Source organism: Prionailurus bengalensis, chromosome B3, assembly GCF_016509475.1.
Source record: "Prionailurus bengalensis isolate Pbe53 chromosome B3, Fcat_Pben_1.1_paternal_pri, whole genome shotgun sequence".
Lineage (NCBI taxonomy): Eukaryota > Metazoa > Chordata > Mammalia > Carnivora > Felidae > Prionailurus > Prionailurus bengalensis.
In genome coordinates this window covers 19851591-19871556 of record NC_057355.1, presented here as the reverse complement: position 1 = coordinate 19871556, position 19966 = coordinate 19851591, and the positions used below count along the sequence as shown (strand labels likewise).

Below are 19966 nucleotides of genomic sequence, written 5' to 3'. Positions count from 1 at the left end.
TGTCAAGCCAATTACTCTGTGGAAGGTCCCCTTTCATTGGGGGTTTGTCTGCTGTTTGTTTGCTCACGATGATTTGGGTTCTGCACTTCGGGCGGTGACACGGTGTTCTCGCTGCATCTGACCCCATGGCCCACGTTTCAATTTGCCTCATTGCTGGTGGCCCACTTGTTGATCATTCTGTTAACAGGCTCTGTCTGCCTGTCAAGTTTCTCTTTTCCCCTTTATAATTAGTGAATATTTTGTGGAGAGGTGCTTTGAAACTATGTAAAAATAGCCGGTTCCTATACAACTTAGGATTTGTTCTTAAGTATATCTGTATGAACTCATGGTTTCCTAGTTCATTCTTGGACTGGAACCTCCAAGAGGGATTATTTATTTCGATTTTCAACTGGTCTCGGTTTGGCCTTGTAGGTGCCTTTCAAGTCTGGCTCCCGTGTGCTGGTGATATGTCTCTAGAGTTCTTTGCGTCATTTCTTACTCTCTTCCCAAATGTGGTATTACAGATTCCTCTTGCACTTTCCCTGCCCTGACCCTGGAATCAGCCATTTCTCCAAAAGCCCTGGTTCCTTTTAGTAGAAAATGGTACTTAGAAGCCAAGACCCAGGCTCTGGGTGGGTTTGCCACTGTTTGAGTGTTGCTTCTCACAGGCCTGTCCAGTGAGGGGTGACACGTGTGCACACGCTGGTGTGTCTGCCTATCTCTTTGTCTGTCTATCTATCTATCTGGAAAACTAAAATTGCATGGCTGTCCAATTCCAATCCCAGCACCACAGAGTTCTTTCTAGTTTTCTTGTCTAACAGTGAGAAATCTCTCCCACTACCCCAGGGTGTTAACTGTATTTGATCATTCTCCCTGTGGGTATCCAAGGTGCCATGTGTTCTGTCTACGTCTCACGGTGTGGACAAGCTCCTCACCCACTTGGGCTCTGACACCCAGGCTGGGCTGCTCTCTCCCAGGGCAGACACTCTTGCAACCTGCTCAGGACCACCCCAGGTCTCCCCTTGTACCCTTGGTGCCCTTCCCCCACACACCAGAAGCCGTGCTGTGCCCCACATGGCTTTAGGACCTGCATTTTTTCAGGAGGAGGAGCCTTACTTTTGTATTTTTCAATCAAAATGAAACAAAAATAAATACAAAAGTAGCATTGGGTTTAGAAATCTGATAAAGTGGCTAATTCTAGATGGCTGCAAAGAAATCTTTAACCAGTAAATGGTTTAAAAAGAAGACCTTCAAAGTAAAGATTGTAGAGTTTTTCAGATGGCTCTTTGTGAGTGTTAAAGGTATATGTTGAGGCCAGATATATAATATAATATAATATAATATAATATAATATAATATAATATAATATAATATAATATATATAAGCAATATATAATATATAAACATCCTCATAGGAGGCCAGACCATTCGGTTTGGCAACTTCAGGGAAGAGAAAATGAAGGCTGCTAAGTAAAAATTAATGATTTTTCAGGAATTTGTAGGAAGTTGAGCAGCTTAATTGCATGCTTTGGGTGGATATGTGTTGAAGAAAGTAATTTTAGGAGACTAGGAAATTGTGCAATAATCTTAACTTGGGTCAGAATTGTAATTATTGCAGTAACAGAATGTTGCTATGTGTATATGTGACCGAAATGGGAAGCAGGTTTTTTTCTTCTTTTTTTAATGCTTTAAAAAATAACAACAAAATGTCCATTCTCCCTCTTTGGACTTCCTTAATTATAAATACCAGGTAACTCAGTTCTGGCTAAATATAGGTTCAGTGGCCATCTATATTTATAACTTTCTTCAGGTAGGAGTCACCAGAGCAAGACAGAATTAATTTGGTGTGTAGGTTTTTTTATAGGCTCTAATTAGTTATGTTTTTCTTAAGCAGACCAACTGGGATCAATACTATTATATAACTGAACTCTGATGCCCGTGACTTTTAAACATAGACTCTTCCCCAGAAGCCAGAGGCCCTCAGAAGAGGCCAGCCCTGAAGACCAGCAGGTCCGGAAGCCGGCATGCTGCAGCTGCGAGCGGACAGGGCTCGAAACATCTGTTTCCAGCCAAGGGCAGGCTTTGGGAGTGATAAAGTGAAGAGTTTTTTGCAAAGTCAGATGTCTCATCTACAGCCCATTCATTTCTGAGACCTTGGATCGTGACATTTCGTGGCTGCTTATCAGCTGTTCCCGTGAGGCAGATTTAACTGTGTGAGCCTGGGGAGGTGGGAGTGGCATTTTTGTGCACTGACCAAAGCGTGCATTTAGCCAACCCCCCAGCCCCCCAACCCAGCGTGCTGACTTGAGAGCTCAGGGAACCGCACCTGCATCTGAGGTCACGTTCATTGGAGGGCTGAGTGGGCGGCTGGACCTTTGGAACGATCTGATGTCATCTCGGGTGGATTTGGCATGCTCCTCAGTGACTTTGCTGCAAATCAAACGTAATATATTAGATGGGGCTCTTCTCCACCATTCCTTGGGATCTGCAGAAAACAACAAATCATCTTCTTTTTCTTCAGGAAGGCAGGGTGCACCCCAGCCGCCAGCACCCGCAGATCCCTCGGGCCTCACACCTGCCCTGTATGAGCAGGGAGGTGATTTGAAGCTGGAAATACTCAAATTTACAGGAAAAAAAAAAAACCCAAAAAACCAAAACGAGACAAGAGAGGCTCTTCCTGTCAACATCCCCAGCCCAGGCCTCTCCCCCCGACACACTTGGCTTCTGCCCCTTCCTTGTTTGGCTTTGCAAGCTGTTTATACTCATCCCACCTGTAGTCCCCAAGAGTCTTCCTCTCCAAGGCCAGTTAGCTTGCCATGAATGAAGGGTGCCAGGCCACTTGGATGGAAGTGCAGAGTCCTGCATGGCCTCTCGCTCAGCCTGCACCCGTGGGAGTGGAGCTCAGAGGAGCTGCATGGGGCCTAGCCCAGGCCACACAGCAGGTAGATGGTTGCCTGACTCCACAGCCTCAGCACCGTCATGAGAGGGGAGGCTTAGAGAGAACCTGAAAGGCAAGACAGCAGTCACTGGGCTGAGAGGCACGGGGTCTTGATTGGCCCCAGGGCCACGCTGGACAGCTATATGTAAGGCAGAGAGGGGAAGACGTGTGTGTCCTTCCAGTATCACTTGAAATCTGTTCATTTCACCAAATATGTTTTGAGCTTCTGCCATGCACCAGACACTGCCAGGGCCTGAAGATTTACAGATGACAGTTCCTGCCTTTGAGAGCTTACCGTGGAAGGATGGAGGGAAAGTGGGTTATGATAGCCACATGTGGGCAGACCTGATCCTGGAAGGTCCAGGAGGGCTTCCTGGAGGCAGTGATAGCTCAGGTGATGGTTAAAAATGGAGTGGGAGGTAGTCTTATTTGGTGTGAAGGGGCTGACACACAACAGCAGCACCCAAGGACAGAGGTGATGCCACCAGGGCCAGGCCTTTGGCCAGAGAGGTGGCCTGGCCTAGTGGTGGAGATTCTTATGTGCCCCATGAGGGGTCAAGGCTTTGTTGTGGAAGGGAAGGCAGGGCTGGGGTCGGAATGGCAGTACAATGGTGCAGAAGAGGGTCAGAGGCCAGCCAGGGCCCTGCTTTGGTCCTAGTAGAGCAGTGGGGCCACCTACACTGATGTGGGGGTGATGGGGTTCAGCCAGGCTTGAGAAAGTTTCAGCAGGTCACTTCCAGAGGGTTTGGTGACACTGGACACCTGTGGAAAGTGTGGCACCATTTACCAAGACAAGGGACTCCTCGAGAGGAGGAACAGATCTGGAAGGAGGTGAGGGTGGCAAGAAGATGCTGACCTCAAGATGGCGGCTCTAGCTGTGGCTCTGGTTGTGGTGGGGAGTCATCTGGGACGTACACATTGGGGGCTGCTCCCCTCTATGCTCAGCCTGGAATAAGGAAACCAAGATGGTGAGGGTGTGACCCTGCCCCCGCAAGACTCAGCCTGTACAGCACAGATGTGCTCGGGACCCAGGTGGGTGGGAGAGGCTTCCCAGAAGAGCTGGTGTGGAGCTAGCCTGGAAGGCCCAGCGAGGGAGGGGCAGCCTCCTGGAAAGGGACTCGACACAGTCCCTGGATACAGCTCAGCGTCTCCTGGGAAGAGGCTTTGGCTGGCATACCCGTGTGTGGCAGCAGCCGGGACCCCAGGAGCCGGAACCTTCATCTGGGGGTGGGCCTGGCTCACAGCCAGCATTCATGCTATCAGGTGATTCTGACCAAGGTAGTGGCCTTGGTGGCCCTCAGACCCAGAAGTCCTGAATTAGAGCAATTAATAGCAGCCTCAGGAGGTCCTGTTGGATATCAGGGCTGTGGGAAAACCAAAGACTTTCCTGGTTGCATTTCAGAGCCATTTATTTGTGAATCTTGCATAAACACCCCAGGCAACTGTATACATACATATACAAACATATCTGAATATGCACATACCTGTATATACACACACCCACACATCTCTGTGTACATACATACACATTCATACATGCACACACATATACACACATATCTGAATACATACATATATATACCCACAAACATCCATATACATGTACGCATATATTGCACACTGCACATCCATATACATGTGAACATGCATGTATACACACATGTTTGAATGCGTGCATATATACATGCGTGCCTATATATGCATAAGCACACATATCCATGTGTACACATGGGCACATACACTCACATGTGGATGTAATGGAATAGATACGTGCATGGAATATATGTCTCTCAGGATTTCTGCTTGAAATGGAGAGTGGACGCCTATTGAGCCACTTGGCCCTGTGTGAACACACCTGCTATCGAGGATGAGAACCAAGATGACTGGGAACCCCCCCATGGCAACCAATGCTGTGAATGTGGCAAGAGTCAGAAGGCATGATGGTTATGAATGGGAACTCCGAGGTCACGTCCTCACTGTGCTACTCACTCAAGATATGGTCTTGAAGTAGTTACTTCACCACTCCATGCCTCAGTTTCCCCAACTTCAGGGTGAGGATAGCATAAGGACGTCATGACAGTCAAACAAGTGAAGGCATCTAAAACTGCTCTCCTACTGCCTGAGACATGGCATGTGCTCAGCAAGTGCCAGCTGCTCTTGACGTGAGCCAGGAGCACCCAGTAAATGTTGGGGACCCTCAGTGGCTGGGAGATGGGAAGGACGGAGAATTGCCATTCCCTGCGAACTCTGTGTGCTTTTGTACTATGTATATTTTATACCATGTGCAGACATTATCTAGACTTTTTATTTATTTATTTACCTATTTATTTTGATGTTTTAATTATTTGGGCAGTGGACAGAGAGACAGGGGGACAGAGGATCTGAAGCAGGCTCTGCACTGTCAGCACAGAGCCAGACCGGGGCTCAAACTCACAAACCGTGAGATCATGACCTGAGCCGAAGTCAGATGCTTAACCGACTGAGCCACCCAGGCGCCCCATCTAGATTTGTTAAAATAGAGTACCCCATTAAAGAGAAACCATGCTTCAACTGTCTTCACTGTGGATTCTTTGATCTCATTTCTCCCAATGCTCTGGCCGAGAACGTTTAGCAGGGTTTTTAATGATGTTTTAATGATGTTACCAATTTTATCAACTAATGTGTATAATTACACATCAGTGTTGAGTAAAGAGACCTGAGTGTTACATATTCAGAAGATTGTTCACATTCTTGGAGGGGGTTACTAACAGACTGGCTCTAATTAATGCATTGTGCAAATACCATGGACAGGAAAGAGAAAAGGCACTGAAATTTTATGTTGTGACTTAAAAAACAAACAAACAAACAAAACACCCTGCACACCAGAGATCAGATTCATTGATGGAGAGCAAATTGAGGTTCTGGAAGGGCTCAGAGCTGAGCAGGACAGGCAGACAGCCTAGGATGCTGGGGGAAGAATTTCTCTTTCATTGTCAAGGAGGAGAAGGAAAAGGAGACTGCCAGCACCCTCAAACAGCGATATTCTGTGGAAGCCACTCACCCCATGTTTATAAAGGCAGGCTGCTTTGATACTGGCTTGAGAAGCGGTACACAGAGCACGTGAGTGGTGACTCCCAGAGGACAGTGAGGCCTGGTGTAAACACTGTCCCAAGCCGTGGCTGAGGGACAGCAGCACAGGATGGCCCAGACTGCCAAGTTGGGAGGAGCAGCTACTTAATATCAGTGCAGAAGTCATATCAAAATAATGATATTTCCTCACTTAGGAAAGTGAATTCAAGATCACCTTGAATTCAAGTCTTTATGTCACCCCAGTTTTTCTATTTATCCTTATGGTTCCAGCTCTTGTCAATTTGACCCTGAAGATGTACCAAAAGTGTTGCAATAATCCTAAGCCCTAATTTGTGTGTCTCTTTGTCATTTGGTGTCAGATGTTGTCACCTATTCATCTGTGGCCAGGTGGGGTGGGAGGGATTGTTGGTTCAGGAATTGGGAAACCCTGAGAGTAACAACTGGGGATAACTCCCTGGGCGGTTTCCCATTTATAAAATGGGACCATTCCCAAGGTTCTTTCCCTTCTCTGTAGGTCAGGACCATGTGACAGGGACACATGGGACATGTCCCTTACGTTTAACCAGGCCAGTGGCCATGTCCCCAATGATGCTGCTAGAGAATGGAGGCGTCCCAGCCATCCTGTCCTCTTAGCTCATGTAGGCACCTGGAGATCTTAAAAAGCAGCTCCCTAAGCTGGGAGGGGCATTAACTGGGGTCGACACTGCCGTGGCAGGCAAGGTGAGAACCAGAGGAAAAGTTAGATGGGGTGGGGGAGGAGAAGGAAGTAGGAAATAGCTCCTAAATCATAAATGCTGCATCAGCCAAGCGAGATGACTTTCGCTTGGCTGTGTTCCATGAGCAGTCAGGTGCACCCATCTCCTGCCCCCCCTTGATCCTTTCTGACCTTTTGACCATGATAAAAACCTCATATTCCTGACCCATGCCTGATACCAGGGGAGGACCATAGCAGAGGGCAGGATAGTGTGAGTCAGACAGATGTGAGTGACCTCCTGGGGCATCCGACAAAGACGGCTCCTGGAGAAAGGGCAGCTCAATGGCCACATGAGACGCCACAGGTGATGGGACAGCAGCTGTACCTATGTTTCTAAGCAGAGCCCCTCAGCATGTGGACTGGTGGTCCCCAACTTTTGGAGAAGCCATGTTCATCATCAGAGACTTTGCTGGACTCCCAAAGTATGCTCAGCAGCAAATGCCATAAATCACAGGTTGGCAAACATTTTCTGTAAAGGCCACATGTGAAATGTTTTGGGCTCCTGAGCCAGAGGGTCTCAGTAGCACACAATTCTGTCATTGTAATATGAAAGTGGCCATGGGCAGTAGGTCAATGAATGGGTGTGGCTGTGCTCCAATAAAGCTTTATTGATAGAAACACAAGGTGTATATAGCATTGAAAGCAGGTTCATGAACAGGTATTTGCATACACATGCTCATAGCAACATTATTCACAATAGCCAAAGGGAGGAAGCGAAAATCCGTGTGTCCATGAATGGATGGATGGAAAACAGAATGTGGTATACAATACAAGGGAATTTTATTCAGCCTTTAAAAGGAAGAAAGTGTTGACAAATGTCACGACATGGATGAACCTTGAGAACACCATGTTTAGGGAAATAAGCCAGTCACAAAAGGGCAAATGATTCTACTCATATGAGATATCTAAAGCCATCAAACTCACAGAGACAGGAAGTAGCATGGAGTTTGCCAGGGTTTGGCGGGGAGGGGGGAATGGGAGTTCATGAAATGGGTGCAGTTTGGGGAGAGAGAAAAGTTCTGGAGACAGAGGGTGTCGTTGGCCGCACAACGTTGTGAATGTACTCAGTGCCGCTGAACTGCACACTGGTAAATGGTAAATGTTATACTATGTATATTTTACCACAAAAAAAAAAAAAATAAGCTAAACAGGAGATAGACCAGATTTGGCCTATGGACCATAGTTTTCTGATGCCTACTCTGAATTAATGAGTATTTATTTATTTATTTATTTACTTTTAAATGCTTGTTTTTTACAGAGAGAGAGAGAGAGAGAGAGGGAGGGAGAGAATGAGTGGGGGAAGAGCAGAAGGGGGGGGGGAGGCAGAGAATCCCAAACAGGCTCTGCACTGTCAGTGCAGAGCCTGATGTGGGGCTCAAACCCATGAACCGTGTGATCACGACCTGAGCTGAAATCAAGAGTCAGATGCTTAACTGACTGAGCCACCCAGGTGCCCCATCCTCTCTTTGTCTTACCCTTACAGTAATTCCAGTACTTTCTGTCCTGTGCCACCCTTTCTGTCCTGTGCTGCCCTGAATCACACCATCTGGCCTCAAATCTTTGGCCATGAGGAAGGAATGTGGCTGCTGCCCACCCACTCATGCCAACTCTCCATAAGGACCCAGAAGGTGGAGAGAGGTGTTCAGAATTTCAGGGACCCTTGCAGCTGCTGTCAGATTTATGAACAGCCAGTGATCTGACCCCCTCACTGGTTTTTCTGAAACACATTCCAGCTTATTCTGCAGCTAACCTTGTAGGGGCAGGAGGACAGCCTTGGCTGGTGTCCCCTTCTCCTCTACATTGGGAGTGGTCCTTCCCGAACCCCCCAGTCCCTATGCTGGGTTGGACATACACTTCCAGACAGACGTGGCACTGGCCACCACTGCCACTGGGGTCGGTTTGCCAGGTCAGCCCTGGGGAGCATCTCTTCCTCCCATGGATTGCTCGAGGAGAGCAGCCCTCATTAGCTCAGACCCTGGACACCATTGCTAAGGATGATCATGGTGGCTCAAAGGCAGGGAGCTGGGTGGCGGTGGGGTTGGCTACCTCTGGCCTGGCTTGGCTGCCCTGAGGCCAGGTGCTGCCCTGAATGGCCTCCAGGGCTGCCCTGACACGGGTTTGCTTAAGGTCAGCAGCTCTGCGAGTAATCCACCCCTTTGCCAGCAAATTTGATTCACCTCTTAGTTTCTCCATGTCCCTGGATGGGAATTGACTTGAATGCCCAGAGTTAAAAGGCCAGGAGTTGTGAAACATCTCCCAGGGATGGTGGCAGCTTAGAAGCAAACATGCTGATTAAATACTGCTGTAAGTTAAGACTCCATTATTGCTTCTGGCTCTAAATCACAGCTCTGGCATGCGTTAGGAGGAGGCTTGACATATCTAGCAATTAACTCTGTTGAAGAAGTGAGCAAGGTGACTCATCTGTAGGAGAAATAAAAGTGCTTTTGTGCAAAATGGGGCCGAAATAACGAGGTTTATGATGGCAGAAGGGGTGTCTCGTGGTAGAACATGAACTGAGAATCTTAATTGCAGAAAACCATTTATTGAGCACTTACTACCTGCTGGGCACTCTGCTAGATCTTCCTATATTCATGTAATTTAAGTCTTAGAGCAACCCTGCAAGGCAGTAGTTACTATTTTCACAAGGAAACTAAGACTCAGAGAGGGCCTGAAGCCCAGGTCACCCCGCAGGAAGGGATCGAGTTGGAATGTGGGCCCAGATTGCGCCAAAATCTAAAGCATCCTGGTCCTAGCGAGGGGAATGGAGGAGCCGTGGGGAGGAGCCAGACAGAGAATCCCGACCAGTGTTTGTTGAACACCCATGATACCTATTTAATCCTCACGACTATAATAGTATTCAGTGTTCCATAGTTGTAAGCTGTTGCTTACAACTCAGAGCACTCAGGAGCAAGTTTAAGTGAAAAAGGAGGATTTATGTATTTTTTATTTTTTATTTAATTTTTAAAAAGTGTTCATTTTTGAGAGAGAGAGAGCTCACACGCAAGCAGGCAAGGGGCAGAGAACGAGGGACAGAGGATCTGAAGCGGTCTCTGCACGGACAGCAGTGATCCCGATGCAGGTCTGACACTCACAAACCGTGAGATCATGACCCAAGCCAAGGTCAGATGCTCAACTGAGCCACCCAGGTGCCCTGAAAAAGGAGGATTTTTAAATGGGAATCTCCTGACACTTAAGAACAGGAGACAGCCAGGCAGCTGGGATTGCTGGAAACGAGGGCTGGGGGGCTCTCATCTTGTGGAAATGGCCACTCTGAGCATCCACATCCCCCCAGGTCTCTGCCTGGGCCGGTCAAGCCTCATGGGGTTAGGTCACAGCAGACAAAATGGCTTGAGTGAGGCAGGTGTAGCCAAAGGTTGTTGGGCGTTGCTCAGACTTTAGTTGTACCGAACTCCAGTGGCTAAGTAGTTTTGTCCCGGTTTTACACATAAGGAATCGAGATTCACAGGGGGCGAATGTCCTTGCCCAAGATCACATGGCTAGTGGTGGTGAAGGGAGAGGGAAGGTTTTGAACCAGGTTCATATCGTAGTCACCACACATGTGCCATCCTAGAGGACAAATTGTCTTAAATTCTCCCTTTGATCAGAAGCTGGAAAAGAAACTAGGATGGTTTAGGCTGAGAAGGGCAACTTGAAAGTCTGTATAATGTTCAGTGCAGCCTCTTTTAAGAAGCTCTGCTTTCAAGGATGGTGACCAACAAGCTAGTTTCAACAACCAGTGAAAGTCAGAACAAAAAACAGGTCTTCTGAGAACAATGTCCTGATACTCAAGGGTCACTGAGGCATGAGAGCCTGCCTGTCCCGAAGGCCACATCCATTGCTTCTCTTGGTTCTGTCCAGCCCTCAAGCTGAAATCTGTCTCGACAAACCACCCCTGGCAGAAAATTGGGACACCCTGGGGGTTTGGATGTTCTCATCTGACCTTTTCACAATCCCCAAGCAGATGGACGTGCGTGTTTTCTTTGGCTCCCTTGTTTTGCTTGGGAGCGAATGTTCATTCTTAGATCTTTCAGTTTATCCGTGGGTTGGAGAAGATGGAGTTTGTTTATAAATGAATATTTTGGTATAAGCCTGACTTGACACTAACTTAGCTACTTCAGGGATGCTTGGCCCTAAATGAACATGGATTCTGGTCTACCAAACTTGGCCAAGATAGTACACATTTTAAATGATAGGCACTTAATACAAGATTTGCTTCACTGGAAACACGACCCTGTGTTGTTTATCCCAAAAGGATTGTCTAAATCCACCGTCATGTTTGTAAACACCAACTATATGCCAGAGAGATGAGTGGGAAGGCATAACGGAGGGTATGTTTCCTTTGGGAGCAGAATGAGTCTCTAAGAGAAAGGGAAGATTTTTGTGGGATAGAGGATTTTTGAAGCTGTTTGTAAGACTGTATTAACTGATAGTGTCCCACTTCTTGTTTTGCAGATTGGAAACCTGGAAAATTACTACCATTTTTATCATAGCAAAACCTTTAAAAGATCGACTTTGAGCAGCAGAGGCCCTCATACCTTCCTCAGGATGGACCCCCAGGTACAGATCTCTACTCTCTGGACAGGACCCTTTCCTAAGGCCTAGAGCATTGTTTGCTTTTCGTGTGGGTCTGTGCTTCTAAAAAGGGCTGAGCCTTGATTTTAATATGGTTCTACATAGTCGTTAGTTTTCTTTGTCCACTTTGAATAAAACAAGACAGATGTGTAGCAACAAATCAGACCATCTGAATTCTCAGAATATTTGGTCCCTTGTCAGACTGGAGAATTTAAATTGGCTTCAGTTTGAAGCAACAATCAAATGAGTATAGATCTGTTGATATTTTACATCTTTAGAAATCAACAGAATGCACCGTAATTAGAGGAGATAAATATCTGAATATCACCCATAACAGCAAAAAGACCAGGGAATTCAAAGCAGTGTTTTAATGATTAAATTAGAGATTGGGCCGAAAGATGTTTTTGCGGTTGTCATAACACATGTCTTAATGGTTACCATGAATTTTAAAACTTGGGCAGTAAATATAACTTTTTTCCCCTTAAAAGTTCATGTGATCTTTGCGAGTAAGACAAATATAATTTGCAAAGAGGCTGACAGTTTAAGTTTTCATGTAATTCATGTTTATTGGGTGGTTAATGATACTTCCTTTCTGCATAGATTTGAGACTAATGTTTCACAAATGCCAGTCAAAACAGATCCTGGTAAGCTTACAAATTGAAGATGGTCAAGTTAGCTTTTGATGACTCCATTCATTCAGCAGGTGATTCTGGAATCCCAGCAATGTGTCAGGCTGTGTCCATAGTGGTGTCATTGGAGTGGGTGGTCAGGCTGATAGAAAATGAGGCAGTAAGTAGAAAAATATGTGATCTATCACAGGGTGATGAGTGCTATGAGGGAAAATGAAATTCATGTGAGAAGCGGTAGCAGCCCCAAATGAGGCTATTGGTAAATCATAGTTTTAGAACATGGAACTCGCCTTCTCGTGAAAGCAATGTGCTAAAATGTTAGTTTGAGCTTCCAAGCTGGCTCACGGTACTATTTCAGCTATTCCCACAGAATATTTATAATAAAGTTTCCATGGAGAAATGGGTTCTTGGTGTTGTCCCAGGCCACCCCCAACTGACAATCGTAGCTCCTTTTGTATTGGCTGAGCCACGGATGGATGGGAGAGATGGTTTATCCCTGGACACTGTACCCGCCACACCCTTCTCCAGGGCTTACCTTTGTGATGCTCTGATTCCGAGCACATGAGAAAGTGGTCCTCGTGGAACCCATTCATGTAATTGGACTGTGACAAGGCAGACATGTACATATTTCTGAGTTCATTTTATTGGTGTGTAGGCGAACAAATGGGTGGATAGATAGAAGGAAATAGATATGAGGCTCCTGGGTGGCTCAGTCGGTTAAGTGTCCGACTCTTGACTTCGGCCCAGGTCATGATCTCATGGTTTGTGGGTTCGAGCCCCATATCGGGCTCTGTGCTGACAGTGTGGGGCCTGCTTGGGATTTTCTCTCTCTCCCTCTCTCTCTCTGCCCCTCCCCTGCTCACACATGCATGTGCTCTCTCCCTCAAAATAAATAAACATCTGGGGCGCCTGGGTGGCTCAGTCGGTTAAGCGGCCGACTTCGGCTCAGGTCATGATCTCGCGGTCCGTGAGTTCGAGCCCCGTGTCGGGCTCTGTGCTGCCAGCTCAGAGCCTGGAGCCTGTTTCAGATTCTGTGTCTCCCTCTCTCTGACCCTCCCCCGTTCATGCTCTGTCTCTCTCTGTCTCAAAAATAAGTAAACATTAAAAAAATTTTAAAAATAAACATTTAAAACTTTTTTTAAATGAAGGAAGTAGATATGAAACATTATGCTAATCCCATTATTCCTTCCTAATAGGGAAGAGAATTTGATGCTTATTAAGGGACTACTATGTGCTTGAGTACTTTAACATACATCCTCTCATCTGATCATAGGGGGCTGTGATTATACCTATGTGTGTTCACACCATGGAACTGGAAGGAATGTTTTTAAAAAGGGGCTGGTATATATATATATATATATATATATATATATATATATATATATATACATTTTTTTCCTCCTGGAAGCAGAGCCAGATTGTAGTTGCTAATTCCCACAGAATGGGGCAGTTGGAGAAGGGTGAGCAGACTGGATGCCTCTGTCAGTATTACACTGAGTGGAAGGGGGTTCTCTCTGCTGGTCACCAAAGAAACTGGATTCTTTGAGGCCGCACAGGGGGTGCTGAGATTCACAACAGCATCACCTCTCAAAGCCTTGAGAAACTTCTGAGCTAGAAAGGGAGTTCCTGCCATGGCCCTCCACAATTTCACTTCTAAGCAAACGGTGCTCTGTCTTGTGAAGACGATGTGCTTTTTCTTCATCTGAAGCCTTGAGAGTTTGTGGTAAATTGCTACGACACAGATAGTTACAACAAGGGGCAAGCCATTTGAATGGGGGAGCCGCTGTACCCCAACATAATTATGCAATGAGAAGATACTGGGGCAGCGCCTTTCTTGGCCCCTTTCCACAGGTCCTTCTGAGGATTAAGCTGGTTTCTCAATTGTTAGAGAACTAAGGCAGAGTTGAAATAGGACCTGAGTTTTATAGACATCCTTTTTTTTTTTTAAGTGACTAAATTTTAGAATGGTTAAAGATATTCAACTTGGCTGCTCCTCCCTTCCTTCCCAAAAATATTAATTGTGCACCTGCTGGGTACCCCCGTGCCCAAGGGAATGCAGAGATGCCTGGGCATCCACCTGGGTGAGTCCCCAGCAGAGCAGGGCATGGGAGCTGGGCATGAGATTGTTCAAGGCGTCAGAGAAGGAGTCCAGGCAGGCTTGAGCACCGGGGGGTGGGAGTGTCCAGACCCGCCTCTGCTGCATCATCTAAGGTGCTGGGCTCGTTCACTTGAGGTGCACTCAAAGTACTACATTCAGTTTGGGACCGAGGGCAAACCATTCCCAGCGATCAGTTGTGTCCTTGAATGGAAGAGAAAGAAGGATAGACTTTCTCTGAGCAAAGGCTATGGCAGTTACGTTTTTTCAAATACAAGTCCTTTTTACACAAGAACTTCTTAATAAGCTTTGCAGGGCTGCTATCAAAGCATCCTGCCGCTAGAGAAGAGAGAGAAAAGGTAAACAGCCTGCACATTCCAGCCCTGCCTGTGACTTCCATGCGATTGGCCGCTGCTTTCTCACAGCACTAATTAAATTTGTAGCCTCCGGGAAAGCATATAGACATCTGAACCAATTATGAATTCAGAATCGCAAGCGAAATCCCTCTGTTTATATCAGTCTAGTTGAATACAAACCAGATCAATTAGCTGTCAGTCTGGCTAACTAATATTTACTCTGCCTCGTCATTTCTGATTAAATATTGGGCAAAATTAGCTGGCGTACCCACGTGTGTAGTTTTATCTTTTCCTCGCGGCGCGCCAGAACGCTTTCCTACGTGAGCGAAGCATTTCTGTGACACCTTGGCGTTTGGAGATGGTGTGATTAGTATTAATAAGAAAAGGACAAGATGAGTTAATATTATTCAGAGACACTGGAATGCAGAGTCGCCATTGGGTTCGAATGACCAAACTGGAAATGAATGTTACAGGGCTCCGGTACAGTCCGATCGAATGCAGATGGTATTTTATTTTAATTAGCTCCAGTGCCTATTGTGTAAGAGCACTTTGATAAGTGATGGAATTTACAGTCAACCCCTACCTCACAAAAGAGCTGAGAGAGTGTACATTTGTTAAAGCAAAGCAAAACACAAGCGGGGAGGGAATATTTAAGAGTTCCTTAGCCACCCGTGCGTGAGCACCCACATATATTTATTAAGTATCTTTTTGCATGGATCACATACCAGAATTGTGCTGTTGTTTTCTTTGCATTCTTAATTACCTTCACTTGATGTTTTGGTGGGTTTTTTTTTTTTTTTTGCTTTTGTTTTTGTTTTTGTTTTTTTACCACCCTTGAAAAGGGCCATTTTACTCCAAGTGCTTTGTGGGATCAGCCCTCTCCTCGGGAGAACAGCCCAACTGTTCTCTGCATGCAGTATCAGTCACTGGGTTTTTCCAAGGGCTATCATTTAAGCAAACTGAAAGCATTTGTTTTTAACTTGTTCTTGTGCCAAAAGTCTGGAGAAGGGTGGATGTTACAGAAGCATCGGCCAATGGCTGTAAGGGCTCACAAATTTTTTTTAAATTACTTGTTCTGATTTCGTTCCAAGCTGGCTTATAGTTCGGCGTGGCTGCCTACATCTTCCAACCCTTACATTTTAGTGCGATGACTCGGGTACAGCCCTTCCCTTCCCTTCAGTTCTCAGCCAGATTGATGACAGAAATGGAAGGATAAAGATGTTATCAGGCAGGCCCTCAGTGGCTCCTTCTGGGGCGATGGGAACCTTCACTTTGAGGCTTCATTTCAGTGCTTTAAGCTCAGAAGTTGGAAGGGATTTCCACGACCAGAGTAGGCATTCTGTGTTGTCGGATGGGACTTTGCCCCCAGAGTTTAATCAAAGCTCAGGTTTCTTTCCAGCAGTGATGCAACGTTTAAGCAGATCTTTCCATTAACCACAGATGGAATTTTATCTGAGAGTTTTGTGTGCAAGAGCCATTCAAAGTGCAAACAAAAAGTTCCTGGCAAATTCAAGCACATAGACAGCAAATGACCAGATTGATCTCAGGGTTGATGAACTTGTTGTAGGCTGGGGGCAGGGGACAGCTGCCACCCAGGGTCCGATGGATTTGCCCATATGGAGACTAGAGAAATCTTCAGCTGTCTCTTCATATTTTCTTTATTTTTTTTTAAACTATTTTATGTTTCTTTATTTTTGAGACAGAGAGAGAGAGACAGAGTGTGAGTGGGGGAGAGGCAGAGAGAGAGGGAGACACAGAATCTGAAGCAGTCTCCAGGCTTTGAGCTGTCAGCCCAGAGCCCAACGTGGGGCTTGAACTTATGAACCTCAAGATCATGACATGACCCGAAGTTGGATGTTTAACCAACTGAGCCACCCAGGCTCTCCTGTCTCTTCACATTTTCTGTACAACCCGAATGGGTCGAGTGGGATGGCCACTATGAATTGGTAAAAAGTTAGAATTTCAAAATATACTTTAAAAGATGGTGCTTTATTACTTCACTAGCACATTCAATGCTTCTGCTTTGATGCCTCATAGACATCTCCAAGTCCACAACCCAGCTGACCATCCCTGACTCTGCTCTGTCCCAGAGAAGAGTGTCATTGGCATCCACAGTGTGAGCAGCAGCTTCCCTCACACCACACTTGTTCTACACCCTGTACAGCTCTGTGCTGCCCTTGTCCTGTGTTGCCCCCTGCACCCCCGCCCTCTCTCACGTGGACCACTGCACTGCCCTCCTTCCTGGCCTGTCGCAAACTTCCTTGCCTCTCACCAGTCTGCTCTCCACTCTCCCAGGAGGTCTTATGAAACACACATATGATGGTACCACTGTCCCTTAGGATGTACCTTCCAGGACTTTCTTCCTCTGGTCTCCCTGTGGCCCCTGGGCCCCAGCCACACTGGCCTTTACAACCCCTCAGACAGCATGGGCTCTTTCCCCCTATAGAGTCTTTGCACAGGCTGCCTTTCCCCACTGTGTCTCTTCCTCAACCGCTTGTCTTGGCTCATGTGTGCCTGCTGCCAGAAGCTGGCTCAGAGTCCTCTGACTTTACTTGCTCTTCCTATAGTTGTATATTTATATTCTAGACTTGCGAGACTATTCCATTAGAATCTATCTTCCTCACTGGATTCCAGGAGCAGAGGCGTCATGTCTGTTTTTCTCACTACTCTTGTCCCAGCTTGACATTTGAGCATAGCAGTGGCAGGGCCATAGAGGGTCTGGGGGGCCTCCACATCCAGCCTTCATTCCGAGCTGACCGCTGTCACAGGAGATGCACCATCTTGAAAAGTTTAGTGGTCACATAGATGTAGGAGAAATTGCACTGTCTTCCTCTTTGAAGGAAGGAAAGAAGCCTGTCTAGCTCGGCAGCTATCGGACTTGTTTGACCACGGCCTCCTCCCTTTTGTTCCTGTAACATCTGTTTCCTGGCCATTTTGGAAATAGTGCCAAGATTGTGGGCCTGGGTGGGAGCACACAGGAGCATACGGCAACGTTTGGTGGGAGTGACGAGTGGTTTAGTGTGCTTGGTGACAGGGATGGGGTTGGTGGGAGCTGCAGATGGTTCCCATGGAGGCAGGGAGGCCTGGAGCATGAGGCTGGGGAGACTGTTAAGTTTTCCGGAACCCAAGGAGAGGCGATGGGGAGGTGAGCTGACCTGAGGTGGAGGAGCTTACAGTTAAAAGCATGTAAGCCCATCTCTTGCCAGTGAATTGTAAAGTTCTTGAGGGCCAAGGCCACATCTTAGTTGTATTTATTCCCATGCAGGTCCAGCAGACTACCCAGCAAATAGTAGACAGACACTTAGTAAATGTTTATTGAAACATATCTCAATTTGCACAGAGTAGGTTCACATAAGCAAGTTATATCTGTTTTCATTTGTTTATCAGCTTCTTTTTATGTAACTACTTTAGATGTGACTTGTGCCCTGCCTTGGTAACATTATGACAAAAATCCTGGGGCATCTGGGTGGCTCAGTCAGCTGAGCACCCGACTTTGGCTCAGCTCATGATCTCGCAGTCTGTGAGTTCAAGGCCCGCATCGGTCTCTGTGCTGACAGCTCAGAGCCTGGAGCCTACTTCGGATTCTGTGTCTCCCTCTCTCTCTGCCCATCCCCCACTCATTCTCTCTCTCTCTCTCTCTCTCTCTCTCTAAAAATCCTAAAAAGGGCCCAGATGAGCTAATTAAGCTGCATCCTGTATCACTAAAGCCTACAATGACAAAAGTACAGACAATACTGGCTGGATACCAGGCGTGCTGACCAGTATCTGGTTGGTGAACGCGGGGGACCTAGGCTTTGGCTACCTGCCCCATTGTTCATGAGTAGAGGCAGGTGATGCTCAAGAGGGTCAGGGAGAACAAGGGTAACTCTCTTTCATTTCAGCCAAGTAAGAACTAACTTATAAATGAAAGAATAGACCCAATTTTCCAAAGTACTTTCACACGTACTGGTCTCCAAAATGGGCAGAATGAGTACCATCATCTCTCACCAATATAAAGCAGTCATCCTTTGGCTCATGTAGTTCAGCTCAGGTGGCAAGAATTGGAGAGATGGTCTACACATTGTTTCAGTTGTGGCTGTAGAATGAGGAAGTGGGGAAGGGCTAGGTTTCCAGGTGCCTCCACGCCACTGGGGGAGGAAGGAGGTAGGTTTCTACGCCAAGTTAGAATACCCTTTATTTTGTTGGTTCATCTTCCTTCTCCTCTCCCTCTTATGCTGCCCTGGCTGCTGGGTTTCCAGCTGAGCAACTGCTATAGCAGCTCAGCATCCCCTACCCCACCCCAAGGTGATACCCTCAGGTGGGCTTGGGCATCTCACTGAGACAGGCTATAGTGAGGCTATCTAATCATTGCTTGCCTGTGGGGCTGGTCCCCTCTGCTCCCCAGGAACATCAGTGCTGCTCTATTTCTCCATTTCCCAAATCCTCACATGGAAATCCCTGATCCACTTTCTACTCCATGAGCCTAGCTGAGTTTAATGGTTCTTACCCATTTTAGAATCATAGATCCCTTTCGAAAAGCTGATGAAAGTTCTGGATTCTCTCTCTCTCTCCAGAAGAAGAAAGAAATCATGTGCTCATATCCACACCACTTTGCCAGTAGTTTCTGGGGTTTCGTGGGACCATAGGCTGTCCTTCCATTCTTGAGGGACCCTGGGCCCTGGGGCAAGAAGGCCCACCTTAGCTTCCTGCTCTTGTCACGTATGCATTAACCATTGCCTATCATAAGAGAGGGGTGACCTTGAAAACCGTAAGGTCACATGCACTTGTCAGGGAACAGTGTTTTTCTTTCTTTAAATTCCTCACTCAGTGAGTTGGCTTCTTACTTAACTCTTCACCTGGTTGAAAGTTGGCCCAACAAGTGTTGGGACAAGGTGTTGAGAGGGGTCCAGTGTTGATGAGAATCAAGATCTAAGCATCACAGACCATTGAGTGCCAAAGGGTCTTCAGAGTGGGCTGAGCTGACCCGTTGACTTTGCAGATTGGAGGCGGAAGCTCAGGCAATCTCCCACAGGGGAAGTGAGTCAGAGACTTATCGCCTACTTTACTTCTGCTTCTCCCTGGAAGGAGGTCTTAGGATTTGATGGCACCTGGACCCTCAGGGGTCTGGACTTCTTCCACAGATTTTCCCTGGTCTACATTCAGAGGCTGGCTTACTCAAGGTGAACAGTAGAGGGAATGCCCTGTCCTTCAGCAAACTGTCCTTCCCTTTGATGATGCTAAGGGAGAAAGAGAAAGAAAACAGAGAGCTGGCAAGAATTGGCTCCCACGTTCTGGATACAACTGTGCATGGAAACCAGAACCTGTATAGAATTAACTTTCAACAAACTGAGCATACAAGGCATGTCAAGGATTTTAGCAGCTTGAGTCAAATGCGTGCTCTTCCCCTTGAGGTAGTGGGGACACGAGAGGGGGTGGGGTCAAGGATCTCTGCAAATGGCCTTTGTTGGCTTAGCTCCATCTCACAGCAAAGACTCTGGAGCCCCCTTCTAGGACTTTCCAGCTCCCACCAAGTTCCTGAGACTTCTCAAGCCCTAGAGGGGCCCCTTCTCAAGCCCAAGCTGTTGAGGGCTTTAC

General features: G+C 46.8%; 1 protein-coding gene across 2 annotated transcripts in view; it reads left to right on the top strand.

The window, feature by feature from the left end:
- PCSK6 (proprotein convertase subtilisin/kexin type 6) overlaps positions 1-19966 on the top strand; it is a 191726-nt gene that overhangs the window by 39124 nt on the left and 132636 nt on the right. For both annotated transcript variants that reach the window (XM_043554811.1, XM_043554810.1), the window contains exon 2: positions 11193-11297. In XM_043554811.1, the coding sequence (XP_043410746.1) occupies positions 11193-11297 (105 nt within the window). The remainder of the gene's footprint in view (positions 1-11192; positions 11298-19966) is intronic.